Source organism: Lipotes vexillifer, unplaced genomic scaffold (assembly GCF_000442215.2).
Source record: "Lipotes vexillifer unplaced genomic scaffold, Lipotes_vexillifer_v1.1 scaffold491, whole genome shotgun sequence".
NCBI lineage: Eukaryota > Metazoa > Chordata > Mammalia > Artiodactyla > Lipotidae > Lipotes > Lipotes vexillifer.
The window spans coordinates 1,514,880-1,538,618 of NW_006770548.1; the positions used below are offsets into that span (position 1 = coordinate 1,514,880).

The following is a 23,739-nucleotide window of genomic DNA, read 5'->3' on the forward strand; positions in this document are numbered from 1 at the left end:
TCTTTCCCTTTACTTGAATATTAAATAAGATGCTATCATAAATATGCTTAAGCACATTTACTTTACCCACCCTCTTAAAAAAAAAAATCAAGCTCAATCTGGTATCAACTGCAAACTGGCTCCAATTTAACAGAGTATCTCATATTTTGATGATTATTAGCTATAAACATGTATTCATAATCATCTGGAGTAAGCACCAATAAACTCAGACCAACACCCAGAATGAGCAGCTTCAATGTCTATCTGATTTTCAGTCACATGACTACCATAATTATGAGTATACAAGGACTTAATACTTCAGCACCACAGATTAAAAATGAATCACTTGAAATAAACACTTGAAATAGGAATTTTACAGTAATTACTAACTTTAAACTGTATTGAGAATTTTAATTTATTAATCTCACAAGTACTTAACAATGAGCATGTCCCCAAAGAGCAGACTATAGTTGAGACACATTAACACAAGTTTAAAATTTGGTTATCTTAATGTGAAGGTACAAGCAAATAGTTCTACAGGCCAGGTGCATAAAGGAATAAACTTAAGTCATAAAGGAAGACGAAATACCTTTAGGGACCTTTTAAAACTACAAATATATGTGATTAAAATCCAGTGATTATGTACCATTTATCATTATCACTAGTAGCCACAATGCAATTAAACCCGAGGGGCTGTCTGTAGAAGCCCAGCAAGCCCAAATTTGTGCTCTCACAAGTTGAAATATCATTCTTTCTTCTGGCAAAGTTAACGTGACTCTCTCAGCTCCAGGACAATTAAGAAGGCCAAAAGTAGCAACCCACCTTCTCGAGTCACAGCGTGGACTCCACCCTATGGACAAGAAACACCTGAAGATCTACCTGTTTTTACTCTAATAACTTACACCCCCACATGACCAGGTTAAACTTTACAAAGGAGTTAACTGACAAACAAGGAATCAGGACTGAAAATACTCCAGCAAAACCACCACCACATACATATACACAGGAAACTATATTCTCAATATATACTGTTTCTCTCCATCCCACCTCAAATCAATAGTCAAAAAAGAGCCCACAGTTGCCCGATAACATCTTATCAGGGCCTAACTATGTTGGATTTGGAGCAGGGGAGTCTAGGCCTGCCTCTGGAAGAAGCTGGGTCCCTCAAGAAGACCAAAACACCTCACGGCAAGAACTAGACCAAGCAGAGACCCTGTATATTCATTTACCTATTTCAATCAACTGCTGTAGGACCATCCAAATTACAGAAAGGAGAGTAAAAGCTTAAGAACTGAAATTTGCTTGAAAAATTTTCAGATTCTCCCAATACATGAAAAATCAGCAATACATAAATGAAGAAACAGGTGGAATAATTTGAAAGTCCTGAATTTTAGCTGACTCTAAGCAAGCTGTTTGGGAGTACATGGAGAAGATCTTACAGTGAAAATAGTTCTGGCTGGCACCTGACTAGACATATGACCTTGGGAAATTTACTTAAGTCTCTGGGACTCAGTTTCTCAACTGCAAATGGGGTTGGACTACAAGTCCTGAAGATTCCTTTCAGGTCTAAAATTCTTTATCAGTGAAAAAGTCAGTGGATTTCTACTCTCTTCTTCCCTCTAGTACAGATATTTATGAGAACAGAGGCCATAAGTCTAGGACTAAACTTTCACTAAAACCAAGTTCCATCTTATATTTTTTGTTTGTTTTCTTCATCTTATATATTTTATGTCCCCAAGAGCCACCAGTGCTCTAAAAAAGTAGATAGAATTACTCAAGACAATTTATCAAAAGAGAATCTTCAAGTTATCCTTTACAATTAAGAATTAATCTTCTATTTCAGTCCAAACAATGTCACTTGCGCCAAATGCTCAAAACAGCATCTCTCCCAATTTTAGCCATGTCTAAAGTGACAATCAGGCAATGGTACATAAGCATTACACATCTGGGTGTGTGACACTAAGTGGCGGAAAAATTCTCACCACATACAACATTTAAAAGAATTTTTAAAGTATTTTTTCCCCTTCAGATCTGGCAGGAGTATAATCTGATCACACATCTGCAAGAAACATTTACTTCAATAAACTGTCTTAAACACAAAAAGAATCAAACGAGTTACCAACAGAGGTAAAAATTTTAAATCAGGATCATTAAGAAATACAAGTGAAACCAACTCTGGGAAAAAGAATGCCAATTTTCTATCATAAACTACTAAACATGGTTTTGACCAAATCAATTTGAGTACAAATAGTACTATTTAATGAACGTGTAACTGGATCCAACAGGTAACTAAGGACAGATGTCCAGGTGATTCCTAATCAAGGCAGTAATTTAGACTAAGCAAAATTGCAAATTAATACTTTATTTTGATGACACACAGTTTAAATCATGAAAAACTGTTCCTTTCAACTGGAAAATTCCCTTCTTTTAAATACCGAAGAATCCTAACCCTTAAGATTTCAACACTATATTTTACTTACACAATCTCAAAGCATACTGCATTAAAAAAGAAAATACCCAAAACATAACTGGACTTCACGCAGTATAAAACGGTGATTCATGTTTCATGTTAAACGTAAAAGCCAAAATGGAGTTGTAAAGAGTTTCTTTCCCATTTCAACTCCAACAGCCACGCGCGCTTCACAGGGGCCGGCTGCCCAGCAGCTCGTGGGGCCCAGCTTAGAGCCCCCGCCCTGCCCGGTGCGGCCCTAGGAGAGGAAGCGCCGGGGACCGAGAGCTGGCGGGCGGCTTGGGCTCCAGCAGACCTGGCCGGGCGGGGGAAGGGGCGCGGGAGGCCGCGAGGCGCGCTTCCGGGGACTGCGCGGGTGGGGCCGTCGCTTTGGGAAGCGGGGCCTGGGTCCCCGGCCTGGGGTCAGGGTCAGGGGCCAGGGTCCTGGTGCTGCCGGCCGAGAGCAGCAGGTGGGGCACGGCCGCGGCGGGGCGGGGGCTGGCGGGCGGCCGGAAGAGTGCCGGACGGGCGGGCCCGGGGCACCGCGGCGCCAGGAGGGAACCCTCTCGCTCACCTCAGGCGACGACTCCGAGTCCGGCCTCTCCGCGCCGAGGACTCCTGTCCGCGAGTCGCAAGCTCGAAGACTACGGCGGGTGGCTGAGGAGGCTGCGGCGGACTAACGAGAGAACCGACGGAGAGCAACGGGCGGGGACCGCGAGAAAGCAAGAGCGGGCGTCGACGGCGGCGGGAGGGCGGGGAGAGACGTGCGCGCCCCCGTGTGCCCAGCGGGCTCGAGCCGGCCCCAGTCGCGGCCCCGCGCACGCGCGCGCACTCCCTGCTCAGCCACGATTGCTTAGGAGCGTGTCCACACCCTAAAAGCAAGACTCTTAACCAATCATTGCAGCCGCGTGGGGCATCATGGGAACTCCTGGGCTATAAAAGACCTGGTTGCTATTTTATACTCCTCGAGTCACTCATCCTTTAAGCAGGGTGGGGTAGGTGCGCGTGCGCGGTTTTAACACTCCTCCCCAAACTGCCAACTCTTCGCGCAAGCGGGGTAGACGCGCCTTCCGTGGGTTTACGCGTGCGCACTAGCGGGCCAGGCTCCGGAAGACCAGACGCCTGCGCAGTGGGGACTACGGTGACAGTCCCCTGGCTGGGACGCCGGCCAGTCATGGCGGAGCCTTGGTCTGGGCAGTCCTTGCAGGCTCTGCCGGCCACGGTGCTGGGCGCTCTGGGCGCCCTCGGCAGCGAGTTCCTGCTGGAGTGGGAGGCGCAGGACATGCGCGTGACCCTCTTCAAGCTGCTGCTGCTTTGGTTGGTGTTAAGTCTCCTGAGCATCCAGCTGGCGTGGGGTTTCTACGGGAGTACGGTGACCGGGCTGTATCACCGGCCAGGTGAGACGATCCACCAACTTCCGTGGGCCGGCCACCCCCTCCCCCGCCGACTGTAACTTTGGGCTCCCCAGAACCCCCCAGACTACCAGTGGGTCCCCTGAGAACCTCATCACAACTTAACGCTGTACCCTGACCCATGTCAACATACCACTTCACGTCAGAAACCCCACCAGTCCACCCGTCACATATAAATTCCTTTCAACCCCCGTCAGCCAATACCACTAGTCCCTTAGGGCCTCCAATACACTCTCCATCAAACAATACCACTGGCCTCTAACCTGACCTGGGCTGATGCCTGCTCAGATACCCACCCCCAGCTTGCTGCAGCTCTGGATGTGTTCCTGCCCCCAGGTCTGGGCGGCCAGAACGGATCCACACCTGATGGCTCCACGCATTTCCCTTCCTGGTGAGTAAATCTACTCCTATGTCTACCCCATGCTTAGCAGGCAGAGGCCACTCCTGAGCTGAGGACAGGGGAAGGGAGTTCTCAGGGTAGGAGGCCACCAGCTTTGCAGCAAACCCCAGGGTCTGCAATAGAGCTCAGGCTTCAAGTGACATCGATTTCTGAACAGCCCATCTGTATGCTGTTCAGTAACCTGTGGGGTGGGTGGCATTATTGTCACAATTTCAGAGGTGTAGTGGCAACTGCACTGTAAGAGATGTAGAGATTCCACTGCACTGTAAGCCCCTCAGTTGGAAAGGCAGGAGCCTCTGTCCTTAGTGCACTGACTGAACTCATCAGATCAGCCTTCTAATCTGTAAAACATGAACTCACTAATCAGAGCGTTCATTCAGTTGATCTCTGAGCTCCTACCACATGGCAGGGGCCACACTAGGTCCAGAGAACAAGAACAACCCAGGCCCTGCTCACAGGTGGAACCAGAGATTTAAAAGGGGAGGGCAGAACCTAGTGGCAGGGCAGGAATAAAGGCGCAGATGTAGAGAACGGACTTGAGGACACGGCGGGGAAGGGGAAGCAGGGACGAAGTGAGAGAGTAGCATTGACATATATACACTACCAAATGTAAAACGGATGGCTAGCGGGAAGCTGCTGCATAGCACAGGGAGATCAGCTCAATGCTTTGTGATGACCTAGAGGGGTGGGACAGGGAGGGTGGGAGGGAGGTTCAAGAGGGAGGGGATATGGGGATATAAGTATACATATAGCTGATTCACTTTGTTGTACAGCAGAAACTAACACAACATTGTAAAGCAATTATACTCCAATAAAGATATTTAAAAAAATTTTTTTAATAAATAAAAGGGGAGGGCAGCAGTGCAGAGGCAAGGGTCATCAGAGCTGGTATCTTCCAAATCAGACACCTAAGCTGAGGGCAAAGGCTAGGGGTGTACCAAGCAAAGAGAATGGACAGAACAAGGCCTAGAGGCAAGAACAAGAGTGACATTTTGGAAGGATAGACAAGGCTGTGATGCTGGAGCTCAAACGTAAAGGCATGAAGGGACCCGGAATACCCTATCCCAAGTCTCAAAGAGCTATTGGACTCAGCAAAGCCATGGCCTGACCGAATTTGCTTTTATAACTGCCTGCTTCATGGCATATAGGTAAAGGTGTCCAATAGAGAGGGCAAGAGGCCAACTAGGAGGCCTGTCACTGCACAGGTTTCTGTCCTTGGCAACTGGCGAAGGATGGGAGCACCATTCACAAAGTGGAGAAGCAGGAGGAAGAATAAGTCTGCAGGGGAAAGTGGTGGACCCAGTAAGGGCTGTGGAAGCTCAGCAGAGGTCTAGGTTATAGTGTGGCCTTACTGAGCCCAGCTCAGCACCCACAAGGGGACTGTTATGCTGTCCGTGGAATAACCCCTCTTCTCTTCTGTCACTTTCAGGGAAACAGCAGCAAATGAACCTCTTAAAACCCACAGAGAATAAGGGAAGGCAGCAGAGGGGTCTCCAGGAACATCACCAGGTCTGCTGGCTCCCATACTGGGTTCTGCTGCTGCCCAGATCCCAGGGACGACTGCAGCGGGGGTAGAGGTTGGGGGCAGGCAGTATGCCAGTGCTTGCAGGGCTGGGCCTACACTGCCCTTGGTCTTGCCTCCAGCAGCCCCAGGCATTGGGCCAGTTAAGAGTTTGCCTGTACCCTGATTTGGGCGGCTTAAGGAGAGAAGGCATGCTTCTCCTTTCAGGGGTCAGCTCAGAAGCCTCTGGGTTGGGGAGGGCAACAGTCCAGTTTCTGTCTTGGCTTTTTCCTGTTCCTCTTCCCATCCCCCTGGGATGTGACCCTGTAGAGATTTGTCCCTGGGAGGAAGCCTGAGGTTGAGCAGCTCTGAGATTTGTAAGGCAGGTCTGTTTTCCCCTAAGCCTCGGGTTTCCTTTATTTGGTTTTGCTTTGTTGGCAGGGACCCAGGGAATCCTGGCCTGGACACAGCCTTATATTTTATGGTTACTTAGCTGGCCATTCAAGTATAAGACAGTGAACACCAAACACCCACCTCCTTTGGCTCATCCTGAGCTCTCCAGGTGTGAGTCAGGCTATATAAGTTGTCTTTTCATTGTACTCATATTCCTCTTAACCCCTCCCAGAAGGAAGCTGGGTACCTAAAAGTGGCTGAGTCCCGGGGGTGACCTCCCATCTCCACTGCTTAAGTGCCTGTGGGGTTGTGGATCTGTACCCTGCCCCTCAAAGGGACATACTGAGCTGTTTAGTGCAAAGCGGCCCCATCATGCCCTGCAGCCTCACCACTTCCCATTTGACCTGGAACCAGAGCTTCGTTCTAAGAGCCCACAGGCTAGGCAGGCCTGCCACTTCCACAGTGAGCCAAGGGAACTTATAAAGGTATAAGTGGCAAACACCAGTTCCTGAAAGCAGCCCTAGACCTGCCTGCTTCCCTGATGGACATACTTCTGCCTGCTTCTGCTGGGCCAGCAGCTACCTCAGTGTCCCACTGCTTCCTTCCTCTCTGTTAAATGTCACATTTCCATCTGGCAGCCTTTGCCTAGGCTGTCTTTGCAGAGTGCACTGGAGTAGGACTATGCTGAGCTCATGCACGAGTACTCCGGAGTATCTTCTGGCTGGTGGGATGATGGTTCTGCAGCCCCAGGCCTACCCACTGACAACAAACACCACACTCAGAATTGGTCCCATATTTCACCCCAGGCTCAACTGAGGATGTGGCTTATTAAACATGGAAGTACATCAGCTGTGTGGTTATTGACAGGACAGTGTGCACGCACAGGGGAAACTGGAGAGGGAACACCCTGGGGGCTGTTGCCCCTGAGCACCCAGAATACAACTTGCAGGGGTGGAGAGGCGATGCCAGCTCCCTGGAGGAGCAGTGGTGGTGCCCAGCAGGGGCACTCTCCCCTTTGGTTCTTATAGACCTGCCCCTCTCAAGGGGAACCCACTCTGAGTCTGGGCCAGGAAGGCAGGCATTGGACTGGCACCCTAGGAACCCTGTGGACAGAGAACAATGAAGCTAGAACTCTAGCAAGCAAGAAGGAAGGAAGCTCATTTAATGTTTTATTTTTTTTAGGAGTCAGTGGAGTCCAGTAATAAGTCCCAGGGACGAAGGTCAGCCCAGGATAAGGCAAGTCTGGGAGGAGGCCCAGCCTGCCCTACAACAGCTGTGGGGCTCAGAACAGGTGGTGAGCCTGGCATGGCTGGCTGCTGGGCAGCAGGCTGGGCCAACTGGAGAATGTGGAAGAATGAGTCCATGCCCCCCTCAGCCATCCCCAAGTTTACAGACGGGCACCACAGCCCTACTAGGCCAACCCTCTGTGAGTCAGGAATCATCCCTGCCCAGGAAGAGGCAACAGTTTGAATTCATGGAAAGTGAACCAGAGGAGGTAGCCAGCACTGCCCAAGGTAATGACCCTTTACAGCGTGAAAAACCGTGGTGAGGTAGGTTGGGCAGGCTTTCTCCTCCCCCTAAAGGTGAGCCTTTCTCCACAGGCAGCACCTGGCAGAGTGGAAGGGCGAGGTGCCAGAACTGATGCTTCTCCAGCAGGCAAGAGTGGGGTCAATGGGACTGTGGGCTGGTCCATCACTCAGAAATGGGGTCTTGAAGTTGCAGGTGGCACAGGATGAAGTGGGAATAGGTGGTGTGACCCCGTTACCCAGACAACCAGTACCAGCCTCCACCTAGCCACCTACCCCAAGTGTGTTCTGCCTCAGCTTCCTGACTAACCCCTTGTACAATGCCCTCCAGGGTAAGGCTCCTGGAGGAGAGGGCCCTGCTCCAAGTCATCCTCACTTAAGGGTATAATAGTTTGTGGGCACAAAGGGCATCTTGCTGACCATGGCCATCTGCTGCTTTCGCCGCACCTCTACCAGCAGCAGGGTACCTGGCCGACTGTACTCATAGGGCACATAACCCATCGCCACATTCTTCTTCAGGCAGGGTGAGGGGCAGCCACTGGTCACAGCACCTATCCAGGCAGACACCATGTGTCAACACCACCCTGCCAGCCCAGGGTCCCCACCCTCCTAGGGAAGAGAGAAGGGCTCTCCAACTTCCCTGGTCAACCTACCAAGCACGGTACCCTCTGTACTCAGGATAGGGTTGTGCGCCCGCACAGGAGCCCCCTCACACATTAACCCCACACGCCTCCGCTGCACATTGCCCTTCAGCTGGGGAACAATGACCGAGGCTCCTGGGAAGTCCATAGCAGCTCGGCGGCGCTTCCCTGGAACATGACACATCAGATTTAAGCCAGAGTCCATAGGACCCCTGACCACAGGAGGTCCTAGTGACAAGGAACCCAAGTGACATCTATCCAGCATCAAGGCCCCTTCGCTCAGGCTGCCCCTAGACCCCATTCCTCCCCTGCAGTGCAGTCAGCCATCCACCTACTGACCCCTGGTCTTGGAGGCCATGCTCCCCACCTCAGCCTGCTGAGAGTCCTCAATATCTACTGGGCAAAGCCACTGTGGTACCTTCAGGAAATGAAGGCTCAGGGAGGCTGTGCCACTTGCTCCAGGCTACACAACCTTGGAAGCAGTCCTGGGTTGGCTGGTCTCATCAAGGGTCACTCCAGCCTTCAGGATCCCCTCCCTGAGTGCTAGCCCAGCTTACCCAATGTCCAACTGAGGCTGCCTTCCACAGGTGTGGTGTGTTCATCAATGTCATTCCCATACAGGCAGAGGCCTGCCTCCAGGCGCAGGCTGTCCCGGGCCGCCAGCCCTGCCAGCTTCACCTCTGGGTTTTCCAACAGAGCTGTTGCCAGGCGGACTGCCTCCGCTGCCAGCACCGAGATCTGCAAGGGACACCAGGGAGCAGATGGGCTGCTGGCCCCAGAGTCCTATGCCCTGCACTACCCTGTGCCCACTTCTTGACAAACCTCCACACCATCCTCTCCTGTGTAGCCACAGCGGGTCACACGGCAGCCAGACACGCCAAACACCTCCATCACAGCACTGGTCATGAAGGGCAGTTTCCTCAGATCATCTGCCACGCCAGCCTGTAGCACCTGGGCCGCAGTGGGGCCTGGACCCAGGGAGCCAATAACCAAGTGTCCAGGTCCTGGTACCCCAGAAAGCTGGATCACAGCCCTTAGGGACCAGAACAAACCCCACTCTGCAGGTGGGAGAAGATGCTCTTGCCCACAGCCCATGGAGCCTTGTGGCAGGTAGAAGGAGGGCATGATACCAAACTTAGAATTATGGTGCATCATCCTCACCTTCTCCCAGCACGGCCTCTCTGCCAAGCAGTAGAGGAAACCTGGAAGGCAAAGGTCAGCTCCAAACCCAGCCTGGCCCACTTACCTTGTAGGGCTAGCAAGGCATTATCCATCACCTCCAGACCCACATCGCTGCCCGTATTCTGAAGCTCCCTAACCTTGTCCTGAAAGGAAAGAAATACCACATTTGCTCTGGGACCCCTTACTGAGCACCTGCCATGGGCCAGATGCTGCAGAGCTTGGCAGAGTAGGCTGGTTCCCATCTTAACAAGTTCATATAACTACTAAGTGGTAGGGATAACTCAAGCCCAGGTCTGCCAGCTCTAACACCAGGCTCCAGCCTTCCATCCTCACCAGAGGATCCTCACTTAGGGGCCAGGATCAGCTTCACCTCCCCACCTCCCCCACTTCCCCACCACTGAAACTTAGCATGCTCCAGGGAAGGCCCGCTCTGGCCCACTGTTCTTTCAAAGAGCCATTGTCTGAGCCCCTTATCCATTCCAGGTCTGTCCTGGAAAACAAGGATGCTGCTCTGTGAACAAGGAGGACAGGGTACCTGGGACACAGAGGGGCTATACCTGCATGAGGGTCAGGTCCTTTTCCCAGCAGCCAGCATTGGACACCACATACAGGTGTCCCTCAGAGGTGTTGGTCACAATCAAGTCATCTAAGATGCCGCCAGCCTCATTGGTAAACAGCGACAGTGTTCCCTAGCAGCAAAGTGGAGCATCATTGCCTCCAGGTCCAAGAGGCCAAGGTCAAGTGTGAGTCAAACACGCCCCTGGGCCCACTCAGCCACCACAAACTCATGAACCCTCATGAATAGAGCTGAGGGGTGGCAGTGCAAGAAGCAAGCCTGGGTCAGCCCAGGCCCCTGCACAAGCCCAGGGTTTTTGATCCTCATACACTGAGAAAGGTTTCACCTCTTCCCCACTTTGGGGGACACCTCCCTGATCTGGTGGGGCCTCTGCATACCTCCCCATTCAGTACAGAGAGCCCCTCTCACACTTAACCCACCATACTTAGGACTTGATGCTTCGTCCCACCCAGACCTAGGACAACTCAGTCTGTGCCCCAAACCCCAGGACAGAAGCTTCAAAGTCTATGGGAATTCCCTGGTGGTCCAGTGGTTAGGACTCAGTGCTTTCACTGCTGAGGGTGAGGGTTCAATCCCTGGTTGGGGAACTAAGATCCAGCATGGCCAAAAAAAAAAAAAGAAGCAGCAGCTTCAAAGTCTATCTTGATGATCCCATGTGCTCCACAACAACCCTCTGTAACACTGAGGCTGGCTGGCTTCAGTCTCCCCACTGGATGGACAGTATAAGAGCCTGAGGTTAAGAAGTCACATGAATCACCTGGGGATCTTGTTAAAATGCAGGTTCTGACTCATCAGGTCTGAAGAACTGGCCAGAGTGTATCCTAACAAGCTCCTATGTGACGATGAGGCTGCTGGTTTACAGGCTACGCTTTCGTTTTTCTTTGGCCGCGCAGCTTGTGGGATCTTAGTTCCCCAACCAGGGATTGAACCCAGGCCCTCGGCAGTGAGAGCACAGAGTCCTAATCCTAATCACTGGACGGCCAGGGAATTCCCAGGACTACAATTTAAATTGCAAGGGGTTAAGCAGCATGGAAGTTCACAGAACAGGACGTGAACCTGGGTTTCTGGCCTTCCAGAAAGTGATGGGGATGGGATAGGACCCTCCCTGCAGATGGCTGGGTGTCTGGACATGACTCGGGGACTCCGTCCCCCAAGAACAAAAGCCCTGAGAAACTGTGTCTGATCCATCTCTGTGCCCCCAGGCCCGAAGCAGGGACTCAGACTGGTTTGCTGGCTTATGACTAAGAACACTCATTGAGCAGAAATAAAAGAGAGGCCCACCTGGTTTGGCTTTAGCTCTGCAATATCTCCAACCACTAGACTTTCCATCAGCTTCACCCGGTCATGGCCAAATATCTTGGTCTGGGAAAGAGATCAAAAAGCCTCTGGAAAGCCACGGGGCTAGGAGGCATCCTCCCTGCCACCCACAGCACAGTCCAATCCAGCCAAAGTGCCTGACTAATCTTTTGGTTCTGCAAGTGGCAGAAGCCCTACTTTCTGACTCCCCCACACCCGCCAATACAGAAGAGATACAGAAGAGATGCACTCAGGGAGGTTAGGGAACTTGAAAGGGCCCAGCACCTTCCTGAAATACCCCCTTTTCCAAACCAATACCTAGGACAGTGGATACCAATGAGTGGGAACCCTGGAAAACCCAGGACGTTGAGGCACTCCACTAAGTGGGAGCAGGCTAGAGAGATAAGACAGGAGATGATCAAGAGACCCTCTGAGTCAGTTTACTGGGGGCCATAGTACATTACACCCTTGAGACCTCCAACTCTTCTGAGAGGGCTGCCCTTGGAATCCAGCTCCCAGCAAAGAAAGCTGAGGGTTGAACCATTGTGGACGGAGAGGCCTGGCAATCAGCACACTCCCCTGGCTCACCTGCAGCATGTGGGATACATCAAAGAGCGAGCAGTGCCGGCGTGTATGCAGGTGTGAGTCAACGTGGCTGTCCCGGTACTGCACAGGCAGATTCCAGCCTGCGAATGCCACCATCTTCCCGCCATGGGCCAGGTGGAAGTCATAGAGTGGTGTCCTGCGGAGCACGTCCTGCGGGCGGCCGGGCTCAGTGCCACCAAGGCCCCAGACCCCCAGCCCTCTTCCTCCCCCACCCTCCACGACTGGCACCACAACTCAGCACCCTCTATCCCACCTGTGCACTACTGAGAGAACGGCGCAGGGCCGAGGGGAGCGCCTGGAGACACGAGCCCAGACGGGACATCATGCTCCCAGCCCGCTGCATTGTTGCCCGCAACGGGTGCAGCCGACGCACAGAGGCCACCACTCTGACAGGCACGCTGGGAGATGTAGTCCAAGCCCTGCTTAGTTAGGTCTCTCCTCCGCCCAGGGGATCAGAAGAGGGAGTGGGCAGCCCCAAGGGCAGATGCAGCTTTAGAGCACACAGTGCATTGACTCCCAGCTGCAGGGAAATAGCCCCGGGCGCTTCCATCTGATAGGGCAGACTGGGCGGTTGGAGCCAGTTAAGCCACTCAGAAATAGAGCTGGGGGCTAGACCTCCCCCTGCTGACTGCCCTGCCTCCCAAGGGCCAAAGTTCTGCAAAGGGCTGAAAGGCCTGAATCACCAGTTTAGGACAATAGGAGTGTAAGGTCGCATGGGGGGAGGGTAAGGGGTGGAGAGGGCACAGGAGGGTGGAGTCAGCCCGGCAGGCAGAGTGCCACAGTAACCTGGCCTCATGTGAGGGTCTCCAGCTCTCTCGCTGGGCAATCATAGGCAGCGAGCACAGTGATGCATTCCACAAGTATTTATTGATCTTGCTGCACACTAGGCCCTGTGCTGGGGACAGAGCTGTGCAGGAAGCAGGGTCCCTGCCATCCCAGGGACCTCCCCCCTCATTCACATACACACTGAGGGCTGCTACTCCCTGAGCACAAGACTGATCATTACCCTCTTAGCAAAAGCTGAATGGGGCTTAGTAAATGACCCTGCAGGCAGATACCACCTACGAGAACTCTGATAGGTGACATCAGAAGGTGGCCACCAAAAAGTGGCTGCCCTTCCCCTAGAAAGCTGTTGAGCCACACAAACATCCAACTTTCCAGGTCCAACACATGTTGCAGTACTGCCTCATAACAGCCTCCAGAAGAAAGCCAGGAAAAAACAGAGAGAAGCAGGATTTTCTCATAAGGAGCAGCAGCCTGTCTTATTCAGCTGCTGGCCTGGGGTTGTAGAAAACCTCAGCCTCTTAAAAGACACCAATGAGAACCCTCACCTGGCCCCCACCACCACCACCGAGGTTGATCTCTCATCACACTGAGCGTGGCTCTTAGATGGGGGCAACTGGAAGAGGGACAAGGATGCGCTCTGGGCTCTGTCAGATGGCAGACAGGTCCCAGGACTCATTTTCAGGCCCCAGCCTTGCCCAGGGCACCCGCCGACCCGATGGATGGGGGCAGACCCATTTGAACACACATCCAGGAGCCAACTCAGGGACCAAGGGACTCAGGCTGCGCAAATTCCCAGCTTTGTGTGGCTCCCTAGGCAAGCAGCAGAAGAGTTTAGATAGGAATTTTCTTTTTGTGGGCATAATACAAAGGGAAAGAAGACCATTAGGGGGCGCAGAAGGAAAAACGCGGCTCCTGTTTCTCCTTCAAGCTTCCAAACTACGACTGCCAAGTTATAGCAGTCTTCCAAGGCTAGACAGAGCAGGTTCTAGTAGGTTACCCCAGCCTACTACACTCAGGGTGAGGGAGCAGGCAGAAGATAGGAATGTTCATGTTGGCAGAGGAGACAGAGGGCACAGGGGGATTCTTAGTAATAGAACTGGAGTGTTTTTAGGGAGGGCGAAGGAGGTTTGGGTTGCAGTCAGGTGAGGACAGAGTGTATCCCCTCCAGGAGTTCATGCTAAAGCAACACAGTGAGCCCCCAAGAATCTTGACTCTGTGAACGTGGTCCCGACAGGATGCGCATGCAGGCAACACTCGGAATGCACAGGGACAGCACTTCAGCCTCTGATGGCCCAAACTGGGCCTGGATGGGCATGGAAGGCCAACGTCTTGACTAAGGGCCACAGCTCAAGTGTAGGAGAGCAAGTTCAGGTCATAACAGCCATCCACCTGCAACACAAAAGACCATCAGATCTGACCCATTCAGGCCAACGGGAGCCAAGCAGAGGGAAGTGATCACTCACATCAAAGCGGCCGATCCTTGTGGAGGTATGACTGGCCCGGATCATCTCTGTCAGCGCCCACATCTGCTGTACCTCGGATGATACCCTGCTGGGGTCTGGGAGACCCTGCTCCAGAAGGAGGGGTCAGTGGCCATGGGTCTCTCCCCAGCAGTGCCCTTAGAACTCCAGATAGGCCAAGTTGGGCTATGGGGCCCTCCAGCTGACATTCCCAGATGACTTGTGAAACATGAGGATGGGGCCTGATGTGGAGGAGGTGGCCCAGCCCCACATAGAGATGCCTCAAATCCCAGCAGGAAGGTGCACAGAGTGAACCAAGGTCCCTGGGTCCAGCCCCAGATTCTTGCAGAAAGGGGACCCCTTGGGCCTGTGCTGGACACCAGAGCTGTTCGCACATCATTCTTAGCCAGGGTAAGGGCTTACCTCAAGAAGGGGAGCAGGCTGCTCACAAGGCACTGGGTGCGAGAGCCACTTGGGGAAGGTCATGGAAGGGCTCTGCAAAGCAAAGGCATACTGCCCTGAGGCAGGCAGAGTAGGAGAGACCTGGAACCAGATCCCAAGGTCCTGAAGGCAGAGAGAAGGGCCCCTGAGCCCCAGAAACTGGGAAAATCCCGTTTAGGTCCCAGGAGCAGAAGACTACCTAAGCTCTTCTGCTATGCAGAAGGAAGCCCCATGAAGACAAGGAACAGAAGTATATCTGGGTACCTGAATGTTCCAGATCTGAAAAAGGCAGGTAGCCCCAAAGGTCAGGGGATATGGGGACGTGGCCTCACCTCTTATCATGAACTTCCAGCATTCCCACCTGGCTAACTTCCATGAAGGACTCCTTCTGAGTCTTCCCATCCTTACCCATCCACTCCCACCTGTACCCCCAGGCCTCCCAGCCATAGCTAGGAGCCTCCTGGAGAAAGGGCCAGCAAACAGCTCTGAGCTAGTCACTTACCTTTGGTCCCTGTTGGTAGATCTGCAGCTCCTCCACCGTGAAAGACAACCACAGTGGTGATGGCTGTCGCAGAATCAGGCGTAGTTCCAGTACTTTGCCCATGTCACACAGCATCTGACACATACACACAAGCACCCACCAAGGCCCCAGCTCACTGCCCAGGAGTCAACCAGCAATGAGCCAAGGTGCTTCCTCCCCAGGCCTTTGAGAAGGAAACAGTAGTTCCTCCAAGGCACTTGCCCAAGAACCACAATTCAGGCCAACCTTGGCCGCCCCTCTTCCCTCATGGTATCCTGGCCCAATCCCCAGGCCTCTTGTGAGCCCTCATCTGGGCTGCCCTGGCCATGCTGAGTCCCAGCTGACCTGGTGCTTGAACAGCGATACATACTCCTGAGCTCCCTCCTCACTGTGTGGGTCAGGCATCAAGCAGTAGTCCCGAAGGCAGGTCACCCACTTGGCTGGAGTGTGTGTTGAGGTGTGCTGGCGAACACGGATGGTCAGAAAGGCTGTGTAGTAATTCTTAAACATGATCTCCTGCAACTAGGGCACACACAACCCACCACAACAAATCACACCTAGGCCCCGGGCCTGATGGGTTCAAAAGCACCATCTCTTCCTCCACTTAGGAATGTACTCTTCTACCAATCTAACAATATCAACAAGAATCCACTGGGGCCCAAAGAGACTTTGCCTTCCTAGAACTCACAGTCTAAATGGGCACGTCATGTAAACAAACCATGACCTCGGATCTTGCTGCATGTCCAAGATGCTGCGAGTGGTCAGAGCCCTAACTCTAGATGAATCAGAAAATGTACAGATGAGCTCATCAAGTGGACCATGAAAGGTAGAAACTGTAAAGTAGCATAAACAAAGGAACACCAAAGGGTGACAGGACCTGGCATACACCTGGAACAGAGAGTGGTTCAGCCTAGCTAAAGCAGTTCTCATCACTGGATACTCATCAGAATTACTTAAGGAGGGAATTCCCTGGTGGTCCAGTGGTTAGCACTCGGTGCTTTCACTGCCAGGACCCAGGGTTTGATCCCTGGTCGGGGAACTAAGATCCCACCGTGGTGAGGCCAAAAAAACCAAAAACAACAGCAACAACAAAAAAATACAACAAAATAGAATTACTCAAGGAAATTTTTTTTTTTTTTTTTAATATAAGTGTACAGGCTCCACCCCAGACCTACTGAATCAGATTTCCAGGGTTGGGCCCTGTAATGAAGTCTCCCGGCTTAGAGTAAGCAACAGCTTGGGGGAGAACCATACACTACAGGACAAAATGCCTGGGGCCGAGAGGCAAGTAGGGCAAAGACACAGAGTGGCTCTGAATGCCAGGCCATTAGAAAGTGGACTTTGTCCTCTGAGGTCTTGCAGTGTCCAGTCACTCTGGCAGCAGATGTGGAAGGGCAACTGGAGACTGGAAACTGGAGCCACTGGGAAGACCCTGATGAGGGATGATTTGAACCTGACCTCCAGCAGGGACTGTAGGAATGGGCAGGAGGCAGGTTTGGGGGTAACTCATTGTCTAATGATACCCAGTCAGTGGCCAGGGACAAAACGATCTCTCACCTCTATTAGGTTCAAAACTGTATTTCTAGCACCTAGCCTACTATCTCGGCACTTCCGTGTCAGCGCCATTATGGACATTGGGGAGAGTCGTTGAAGAGAACAGAAGAGGAAGCTGCATTCTAGTAACTGTGTGTTAACTGAAGGAATAAATAAATGTTTAACTGATTCGTATGGACGAGGTACTGCAGAGGCTTTCAGTAAACGATTAAATGGCTGGGACACGCCCGAGTTCCCAGATAAGCCCCGCCCAGGAGCCCCGGTCGCGCCCACTTGCTTGCTCACCTCGAAGGGCGCGACGCTGGGGAAGGTGACATCGATGACCAGCACGCCAGGCCGGCCTTGGGAGGTCCGCACGTCGCCCACCTGCAGGGCCACGGTACCTTTCACATGACAAGGGACCGACAAGCGGGACATGGTGGCAGCGGCCGCGACCAAGTAAGACCAATAGTCTTTCCCGGCGTCCCCAGCCGGGCCCCAAGAACTACAACTCCCGAGAGGGCTCGCGGTCGGCCATCCCAGCCAGTCACTGATGCTCGGGGCGGGCCCGGATTCGGAAGTGCCTGCGGAAGTGCTCCTTCAGCCAATCACCGAGCGTGCCTTAGAGAGCCACCAGGGACCATGCCCAGAAACGGCCTAGCGGTTCTGGATCCAATCAGTGCTGAGCTTTATAGGTTCCCTGAAGTCTCAGTCGGTTACTTCCTCTGTGCAGAGCGGGCGTCAGTTAAAGCGCATAAAGCCATGAGCATGAATGAGCATCGTGTCTGGACGACACTGGTTGCAAAAATAGATATTAACCGTTTTTTTACGTGCGCGAAGGAGTTGAAGAGATAACTCACAAGAAAAGAAATAGCCAATATGCCCATGAAAAGACGCTTAACATTATTATTCATCAGGGAAATACAAATTAGAACCCCACACACCCACTAAACAGACTAAAATTAAAAACTGACAAAACTGTGGAACCCTCATGCATTGATAATTTCCTGCCACTTTGAAAAGCAGTTTGGCCATTCTTTAGGAACTAAATTTATACTTAAAACATGATCCAGCCATTGCACTCCTAAGTATTTACCCAAAAGAAATGAAAGCATATGTCCATCCAAGGACTTTATTCGTAATAGCCAAAATTTGGAAATAATCTAGGTGTCCAACAGATGAACAAATGAACAGATTAGCTAGTTGTGGTGTATCCACACAATGAAATACTACTCAACAGTAAAAAGAAATGAATGAATCCACAGGCTATCAATAGATGAATGGGTAAACAAAGTGTAATTACACAAAATGAAATTTATTCAGCCTTAAAAAGGAATGAAATTCTGGCACATGCTTCAACAAGGATAAACATTGAAAATATTACACTTAGTGAAAAAAGCCACACACAGAAGAACAAATATTATATGATTCCACTAATGTGAGGTACCTAGAAGAGGCAAATTCATTGAGACAGAAAGTTGAATAGGGGTTGCCAGGGGCTGGGGAGGGGGAAGTAGAGAGTTATTATTTGACAAGTACAGAGTTTCAGTTCAGGATGGATGAAAAAAAAATCTGGAAATAGCGGTGATGATTACAAAGCACTATGAATGTACTTAAGGCCGATGAATGATATATACACTTAAAATGAGTAAATGGTAAATTTTATGTCATGTATGTTTTACCACAATAAAAAACAAACAAACAAATGAACAACTGACATACACAATACCAACACTGGATTTCAAATGCACTATATTAAGCAAAAGAAGTCAGACCCAAGTGAGTTCATATGGTATGGTTCCACTTACATGAAATTCTAGAAAAGTCAAAACTAATATAGAGTAATATAAATCAGAACAGTTTTCCCTGGTGCCAAGGGTGACTGTGAAGAAGTACAGGGGAATATTTTGGGGTGACAGAAAGGTTCTATGATGTGATAGGCTGGTAGTTATATTTGTCTAGACATTTGTCAAAATTCATTAAACAATGCTTAAGATACGTGCATTTTATTGTATCTAAATTATACCTCAGTTGGGAATTCCCTGGCAGTCCAGTGGTTAGGACTCTGTGCTTTCATTGCCGAGGGCATGGGTTCAATCCCTGGTCAGGGAATTAGGATCTCACAGGCCGCACAGAGTGGGCAAAATAAATAAGTAAATAAAAATCGGTTAAAAAAAAAAAAAAATATATATATATACACACACACACACACACACACACACACACCTCAATAAAGAAATTAAAAAATAATAAAACAAAATAAATTATTCCTCAATAAACATGATTTTTAAAGAAAAAAATTAAACATCATATTTATTATCATCATCATCCTTCCAGATACTTGTGGAAACAATGCCTCAGAAATTGTCAGTTAAGCCTGTTTTATGGATAACAAAGCTGAGGCCAGATGTGGGCCATGATTTCCCAAGCCAAGAAAGCAATATGAAGTAGAGCTGGAAACAGAGCCTCTTTTGGACTCCTACCTCATAGGTCAGAACCCTCCAGGCAACAGTCATCTTTGGTGACCTGTGCCTTCTCTGCGTGAGGGGCTCCAGAGACACAGGCCCAGTGTAGCTCATAGGATTCTCATAATGGGACATCGAACAGACACAAAACCAGGATTCCAAGCCAGCCCAAGGAACAGCTGGAGGACCTGAGCCTTCCCAGCCCAGACCTGGAGACCTCCAGTGACAGAAAACTTTCCCTGCCTCATCATAATTTGTATCCTGTGGCTTCTGGACTGGTCATTGTTATCTCCATTTTGTTTTTTGCTTTTTGTTTTAAAATAAATGTATTTATTTATTTATTTTTGGCTGCATTGGGTCTTCATTACTGCGTGCAGGCTTTTCTCTAGTTGTGGCGAGCGGGGGCTACTCTTCGTTGAAGTGCATGGGCTTCTCATTGCGGTGGCTTCTCTTGTTGCGGAGCATGGGCTCTAGGCACATGGGCTCCAGTAGTTGCAGCACGCGGGCTCAGTAGTTGTGGCGCACGGACTTAGTTGCTCCGAGGCATGTGGGATCATCCTGGACCAGGGCTCGAACCCGTGTCTCCTGCATTGGCAGGCAGATTCTTTTTTTTTTTCTGACATCTTTATTGGAGTATAATTGTTTTACAACATTGTGTTAGTTTCTGATGCATAGCAAAGTGAATCAGCTATACATATACATATATCCCCATATCCCCTCCTTCTTGCATCTCCCTCCCACCCTCCCTATCCCACCCGTCTAGGTGGTCACAAAGCACCGAGCTGATTTCCCTGTGCTATGTGGCTGCTTCCCATTAGCTATCTATTTTACATTTAGTAGTGTATATATGTCAATGCCACTCTCTCACTTTGTCCCAGTTTACTCCCCCCTCACCGTGTTCAAGGGCAGGAGGATTCTTAACCACTGTGCCACCAGGGAAGCCCGCTATCTCCATTTTGACTCAGACTAATGATTCATTGCCTGGGTCCCTCCAGATTCCTGAGGGTTTCCCTTTTAGGGAGCCACCCACCCCCCCATACTGGAGCAGAGGTTTCCCTAAATCCCAGAGGACTATAGCCCTCCTGAGAATCAGGTGGATACAGACAGGTTTTGGTCTTCAGGCCTCAGCTCTGAGAGCAGACACAGACCCATGTGGCCCCTCATTGCAGATGAGTCTCAATATTGAAACAGGAGGGAAGGGTGCAGGGCACAACCTTTGAAAGAATAACATAGCCCGAGGACATGACATAAACTGATTAGAACCAAATGGGTCCAAGATGGCAGACAAGTCAACTTCCACTAGACCTTGAGCCTCAGTATACAGCTCATTGTAACACATCAGTAAGCTAACTGACACACCCACAGAGCCATGACAGTTCCAAGGCCGACCATAAGTATCAAAAAGTGGGTGGTGGGGCTTCCCTGGTGGTGCAGTGGTTAAGAATCCACCTGCCAATGCAGGGTACCTGGGTTCGAGCCCTGGTCCGGGAAGATCCCACATGCTGCAGAGCAACTAAGCCTGAGCGCCACAACTACTGAGCCTGCACTCTAGAGCCCGTGAGCTACAACTACTGAAGCCTGCATGCCACAGCTACTGAAGCTCGTGTGCCTAGAGCCTGTGCTCCTCACCAAGAGAAGCCACCACAATGGGAAACCCATGCACCGCAACTAAAAGTAGCCCATGCTCTTCGCAACTAGAGAAAGCCTGCGCGCAGGAACGAAGACCCAATGCAGCCATAAATAAATAAATAGATAGATAAATTTTTTAATTTTTTAAAAAAGTGGGTGGTGGCCAAATTCCTGGAAATCCCCACCCTTTCTCAAAATAGCTGGAATTCTCCTCCCACTCATTAGCCTATGAAATTACCCACCCCTATAAAAATTGATAACCCATACCCTGGTGCTCCTCTTGCCTTCTGAGATGGCCCACTGTCTGTCTGTGGAGTGTGTTTCTCTCTAAATAAATCCACTTCTTATCTATCACTTTGTCTCTCACTGGATTCTTTCTGCAATGAGGCATCAAGAACCTGAGCTTCATTAAATCCTGAAACCAGGTGTGTGATCTCAGTTGGAAGACTGTGAGTTTTGGCTGGCTACATGGGTTTGAGTCCCAGTCAGGGTTTTGGCTGAGTCTGAGTCCCAGCACTTTGGTTCTGAGTCCCAATCTGAGGTGCACGGTTTCAATATCTCTCTGGTGGACAGCCACCTCCACTCCATATATATATGAGGAGAGAGAGAGATCAATTGAGAGATTGAGATTATAAACTTATAAACTGTTTGCTCATGTGATTATAGAGGCTGAGAACTCCCAAGATTTGCCATTGGCAAACTTGAAACCCAGGAAAGCCAATGTGTAGTTCTAGTTCAAGTCTGAAGGCATAAAAACCAAGAGAGCTGATGGTATAAATTCCAGTCCAAAATCTGGCAGTCTCAGAGACCCTAAAAGAGCTGATGTTTTGGTCATACCCCAAAGGCTGGAAAAAGAACAATATTCCAGCTAAAGCAATCAGACAGGAGGGGTTTCCTTTTACTCAGCTTTTTTGTTCTATTCAGAACTTCAACTGATTGGATGAGGCCTACCCATATTAGGGAGGGTAATCTGCTTTACTCAGTCTATTCAAATATTAATCTCAAAAACTAAAAGAAAGAAAAATAAAAAATAAACAAATGTTAATCTGACACAGAAACACCCTCAGACACACACCCAGAATAATGTTTGGCTAAATATCTAGATACTCCATGGTCATTTCAAGTTGACACATAAAATTAACCATCACACAGTGTGTTGTTAAATTTCCACATATTTGTGATTTTTGTTTTCAGTTTCCATTATCTTATTCATGTCTAGTTTTACTCCATTGTGACCAGAAAGGAAAAGATACTCAGTGTGATCTCAATCTTTTTAAATTTATTGAGACTTGTTTGTGGCCTAACGTATGGCCTACTCTGGAGAATGTTCCATGTTCACTTGAGAAGAATGTGTATTCTGCTATTGTTGGGTGGAATGTTCTGTATATCTCTGTTAGGTTTAGCTGGTTTACAGTGTTGCTCAAGTCCTCCATTTCCTTCCTGCTCTTGTCTGGTTGTTCTAACCATCATTGAATATGGAGTATTGAAGTCTCCAACTATTATTGTAGAACTGTGAATTTCTCCTTTCCATTCTGTCAATTTTTGCTTAATATATTTTGGGGATCTGTTGTAAGATGTATGTATGTTCATAGCTGTTATATCTTTTTGTTATATTGTACCTTTTTTTTTTATATGTTGTACCTTTTATCAATATTTTCCTTCTCTGTCTCTTGTAAACTGTTTTGATTTAGGTCTAATTTGTCTTACAATAATATAGCCACCCAACTCTCTTTTGGTTACTATTTTAATGGAATATATTTTTCCACCCCTAACTTTCAACCTCTTTGTGCCCTTATACCTAACGTGAGTCTCTTATAGATATACATAGATAGACATTTTTTTTAAAAAAATCCAATTTGGGGAATTCCCTGGCGGTCCAGTGGTTAAGACTCCACACTTTCACTGCTGAGGGCCCAGGTTCAATCCCTGGCCAGGGAACTAAGATTCCACAAGCCACGCAGCTCAACCAATAAATAAATAAATAAATATTTAAAATAAAAATACTATATATATATATATGCCATCTGAATGACCAAAATATATGTTTCTCATATATATTTGGTCTTCATCTACAGTTTCTGGTTCACAGATCTTAAAACCCTTGGAATTTTCTGAGAGAGAAGAGCAATGGTTTAATATCTGGTCTCTTGTCCTGTCCTCAATTCCTGAAAACTCTTCAGGGAAAGTGACTTTTGGATCCCACCCAAGGGTGGGGGTTGATTGCCAGTAGAACTTTTAGTCCCACTCCCCAGATCTCCATGGAGGGGAGAGGGGCTGGAGGTTAAATAAATCACCAAAGGCCAATGATTTAATCAATCATGCCCATGTAATGAAGCCTTCATAAAACCCCAAAAGGACAGGGTTCAGAGAGCTTCTGCATTGGTGAACATGTGGAGATATGGGGAGAGTGATGTACCTGGAGAGGGCATATGGAAGCTCCACACCCCTTCCACATGCCTTGCTCTTTGAATCTCTTCTTCTGGCTGTTGATTGGTATCCTTTAATAATTGTTTTATAATAAACCAGTAATCTAGTAAGTAAAATGTTTCTGAGTTCTGTGAACTGTTCTAGCAAATTACTCGAAATTGAAGAGCAGGTCTTGGGAACCTCTGATATATAGCCAGTGGGTCAGAAGTACAGGTGACAACCTGGAGTTGAGATTAGCATTGTTAGTTGGAGGGGGTCATGGTAAACTCAATTTGTGGACAGTTGCTTAGAAGCATAGGTAACAACTTCACCTGTGTCTGAAGTGGAAGGCAGTCTTGTGGGACTGAGCCCTTGACCCATGGAATCTGATTCTATCTCTGGATAGATAGTATCAGAATTGAGTTAAATTCTCAGACACCCTGTGGGAAAGCCTCCACACACATGTTGGAATTGGGTTCAGGGAACCCTTATTTATTCCATTTCTGCCTTTTAAAAAAAATTTAGCTGATCTTTTGT

At 49.5% G+C, this 23,739-nt stretch overlaps 4 protein-coding genes and 1 non-coding gene across 11 annotated transcripts in view; 2 read left to right on the forward strand and 3 right to left on the reverse strand.

Annotated features, from left to right (window-relative positions):
- The window catches only part of RHOA (ras homolog family member A), a 51,833-nt gene extending 48,558 nt beyond the window's left edge, over positions 1 to 3,275 (reverse strand). Inside the window, exon 1 of one of the 3 annotated variants that reach the window (XM_007446198.1) lies at positions 3,003 to 3,275. The gene's annotated coding sequence lies outside the window, so the exon portion shown is untranslated. The remainder of the gene's footprint in view (positions 1 to 3,002) is intronic. The other 2 variants (XM_007446197.1, XM_007446199.1) reach the window with 2 other exon arrangements.
- A 323-nt stretch (positions 3,276 to 3,598) lies between these two features.
- TCTA (T cell leukemia translocation altered) lies at positions 3,599 to 5,712 on the forward strand. Its single transcript, XM_007446200.1, has 3 exons — positions 3,599 to 3,825; positions 4,177 to 4,231; positions 5,670 to 5,712. The coding sequence occupies exons 1-3, from the start codon at positions 3,603 to 3,605 to the stop codon at positions 5,710 to 5,712; spliced, it is 321 nt and encodes a 106-aa protein (XP_007446262.1). The 5' UTR covers positions 3,599 to 3,602.
- A 1,561-nt stretch (positions 5,713 to 7,273) lies between these two features.
- Positions 7,274 to 12,590, reverse strand: AMT (aminomethyltransferase). 4 transcript variants are annotated; one of them, XM_007446201.1, is made up of 9 exons: positions 12,216 to 12,590; positions 11,945 to 12,112; positions 11,342 to 11,422; positions 10,041 to 10,172; positions 9,548 to 9,626; positions 9,124 to 9,269; positions 8,859 to 9,039; positions 8,314 to 8,469; positions 7,274 to 8,211 (listed from the first exon to the last, which is right to left on the reverse strand). In XM_007446201.1, the coding sequence occupies exons 1-9, from the start codon at positions 12,303 to 12,305 to the stop codon at positions 8,033 to 8,035; spliced, it is 1,212 nt and encodes a 403-aa protein (XP_007446263.1). In that variant the 5' UTR covers positions 12,306 to 12,590; the 3' UTR covers positions 7,274 to 8,032. The 4 variants fall into 4 exon arrangements, with proteins under 4 accessions (XP_007446263.1, XP_007446265.1, XP_007446266.1 ...); XM_007446203.1 differs by lacking the exon at positions 11,945 to 12,112 and having other exon boundaries at positions 8,025 to 8,211; positions 12,216 to 12,305; XM_007446204.1 differs by lacking the exons at positions 11,945 to 12,112; positions 12,216 to 12,590 and adding an exon at positions 11,832 to 11,893 and having other exon boundaries at positions 8,025 to 8,211.
- Positions 12,591 to 12,810: 220 nt separating this feature from the next.
- Positions 12,811 to 17,201, reverse strand: NICN1 (nicolin 1, tubulin polyglutamylase complex subunit). 2 transcript variants are annotated; one of them, XM_007446205.1, is made up of 6 exons: positions 17,009 to 17,194; positions 15,515 to 15,691; positions 15,152 to 15,265; positions 14,632 to 14,703; positions 14,212 to 14,316; positions 12,811 to 14,137 (listed from the first exon to the last, which is right to left on the reverse strand). In XM_007446205.1, the coding sequence occupies exons 1-6, from the start codon at positions 17,138 to 17,140 to the stop codon at positions 14,096 to 14,098; spliced, it is 642 nt and encodes a 213-aa protein (XP_007446267.1). In that variant the 5' UTR covers positions 17,141 to 17,194; the 3' UTR covers positions 12,811 to 14,095. The 2 variants fall into 2 exon arrangements, with proteins under 2 accessions (XP_007446267.1, XP_007446268.1); XM_007446206.1 differs by lacking the exon at positions 15,152 to 15,265 and having other exon boundaries at positions 14,096 to 14,137; positions 17,009 to 17,201.
- A 5,460-nt stretch (positions 17,202 to 22,661) lies between these two features.
- On the forward strand, positions 22,662 to 22,734 carry TRNAE-UUC (transfer RNA glutamic acid (anticodon UUC)). Its single transcript has one exon. It is a non-coding gene; the product is annotated as a tRNA-Glu (tRNA).
- Positions 22,735 to 23,739: the final 1,005 nt, after the last annotated feature.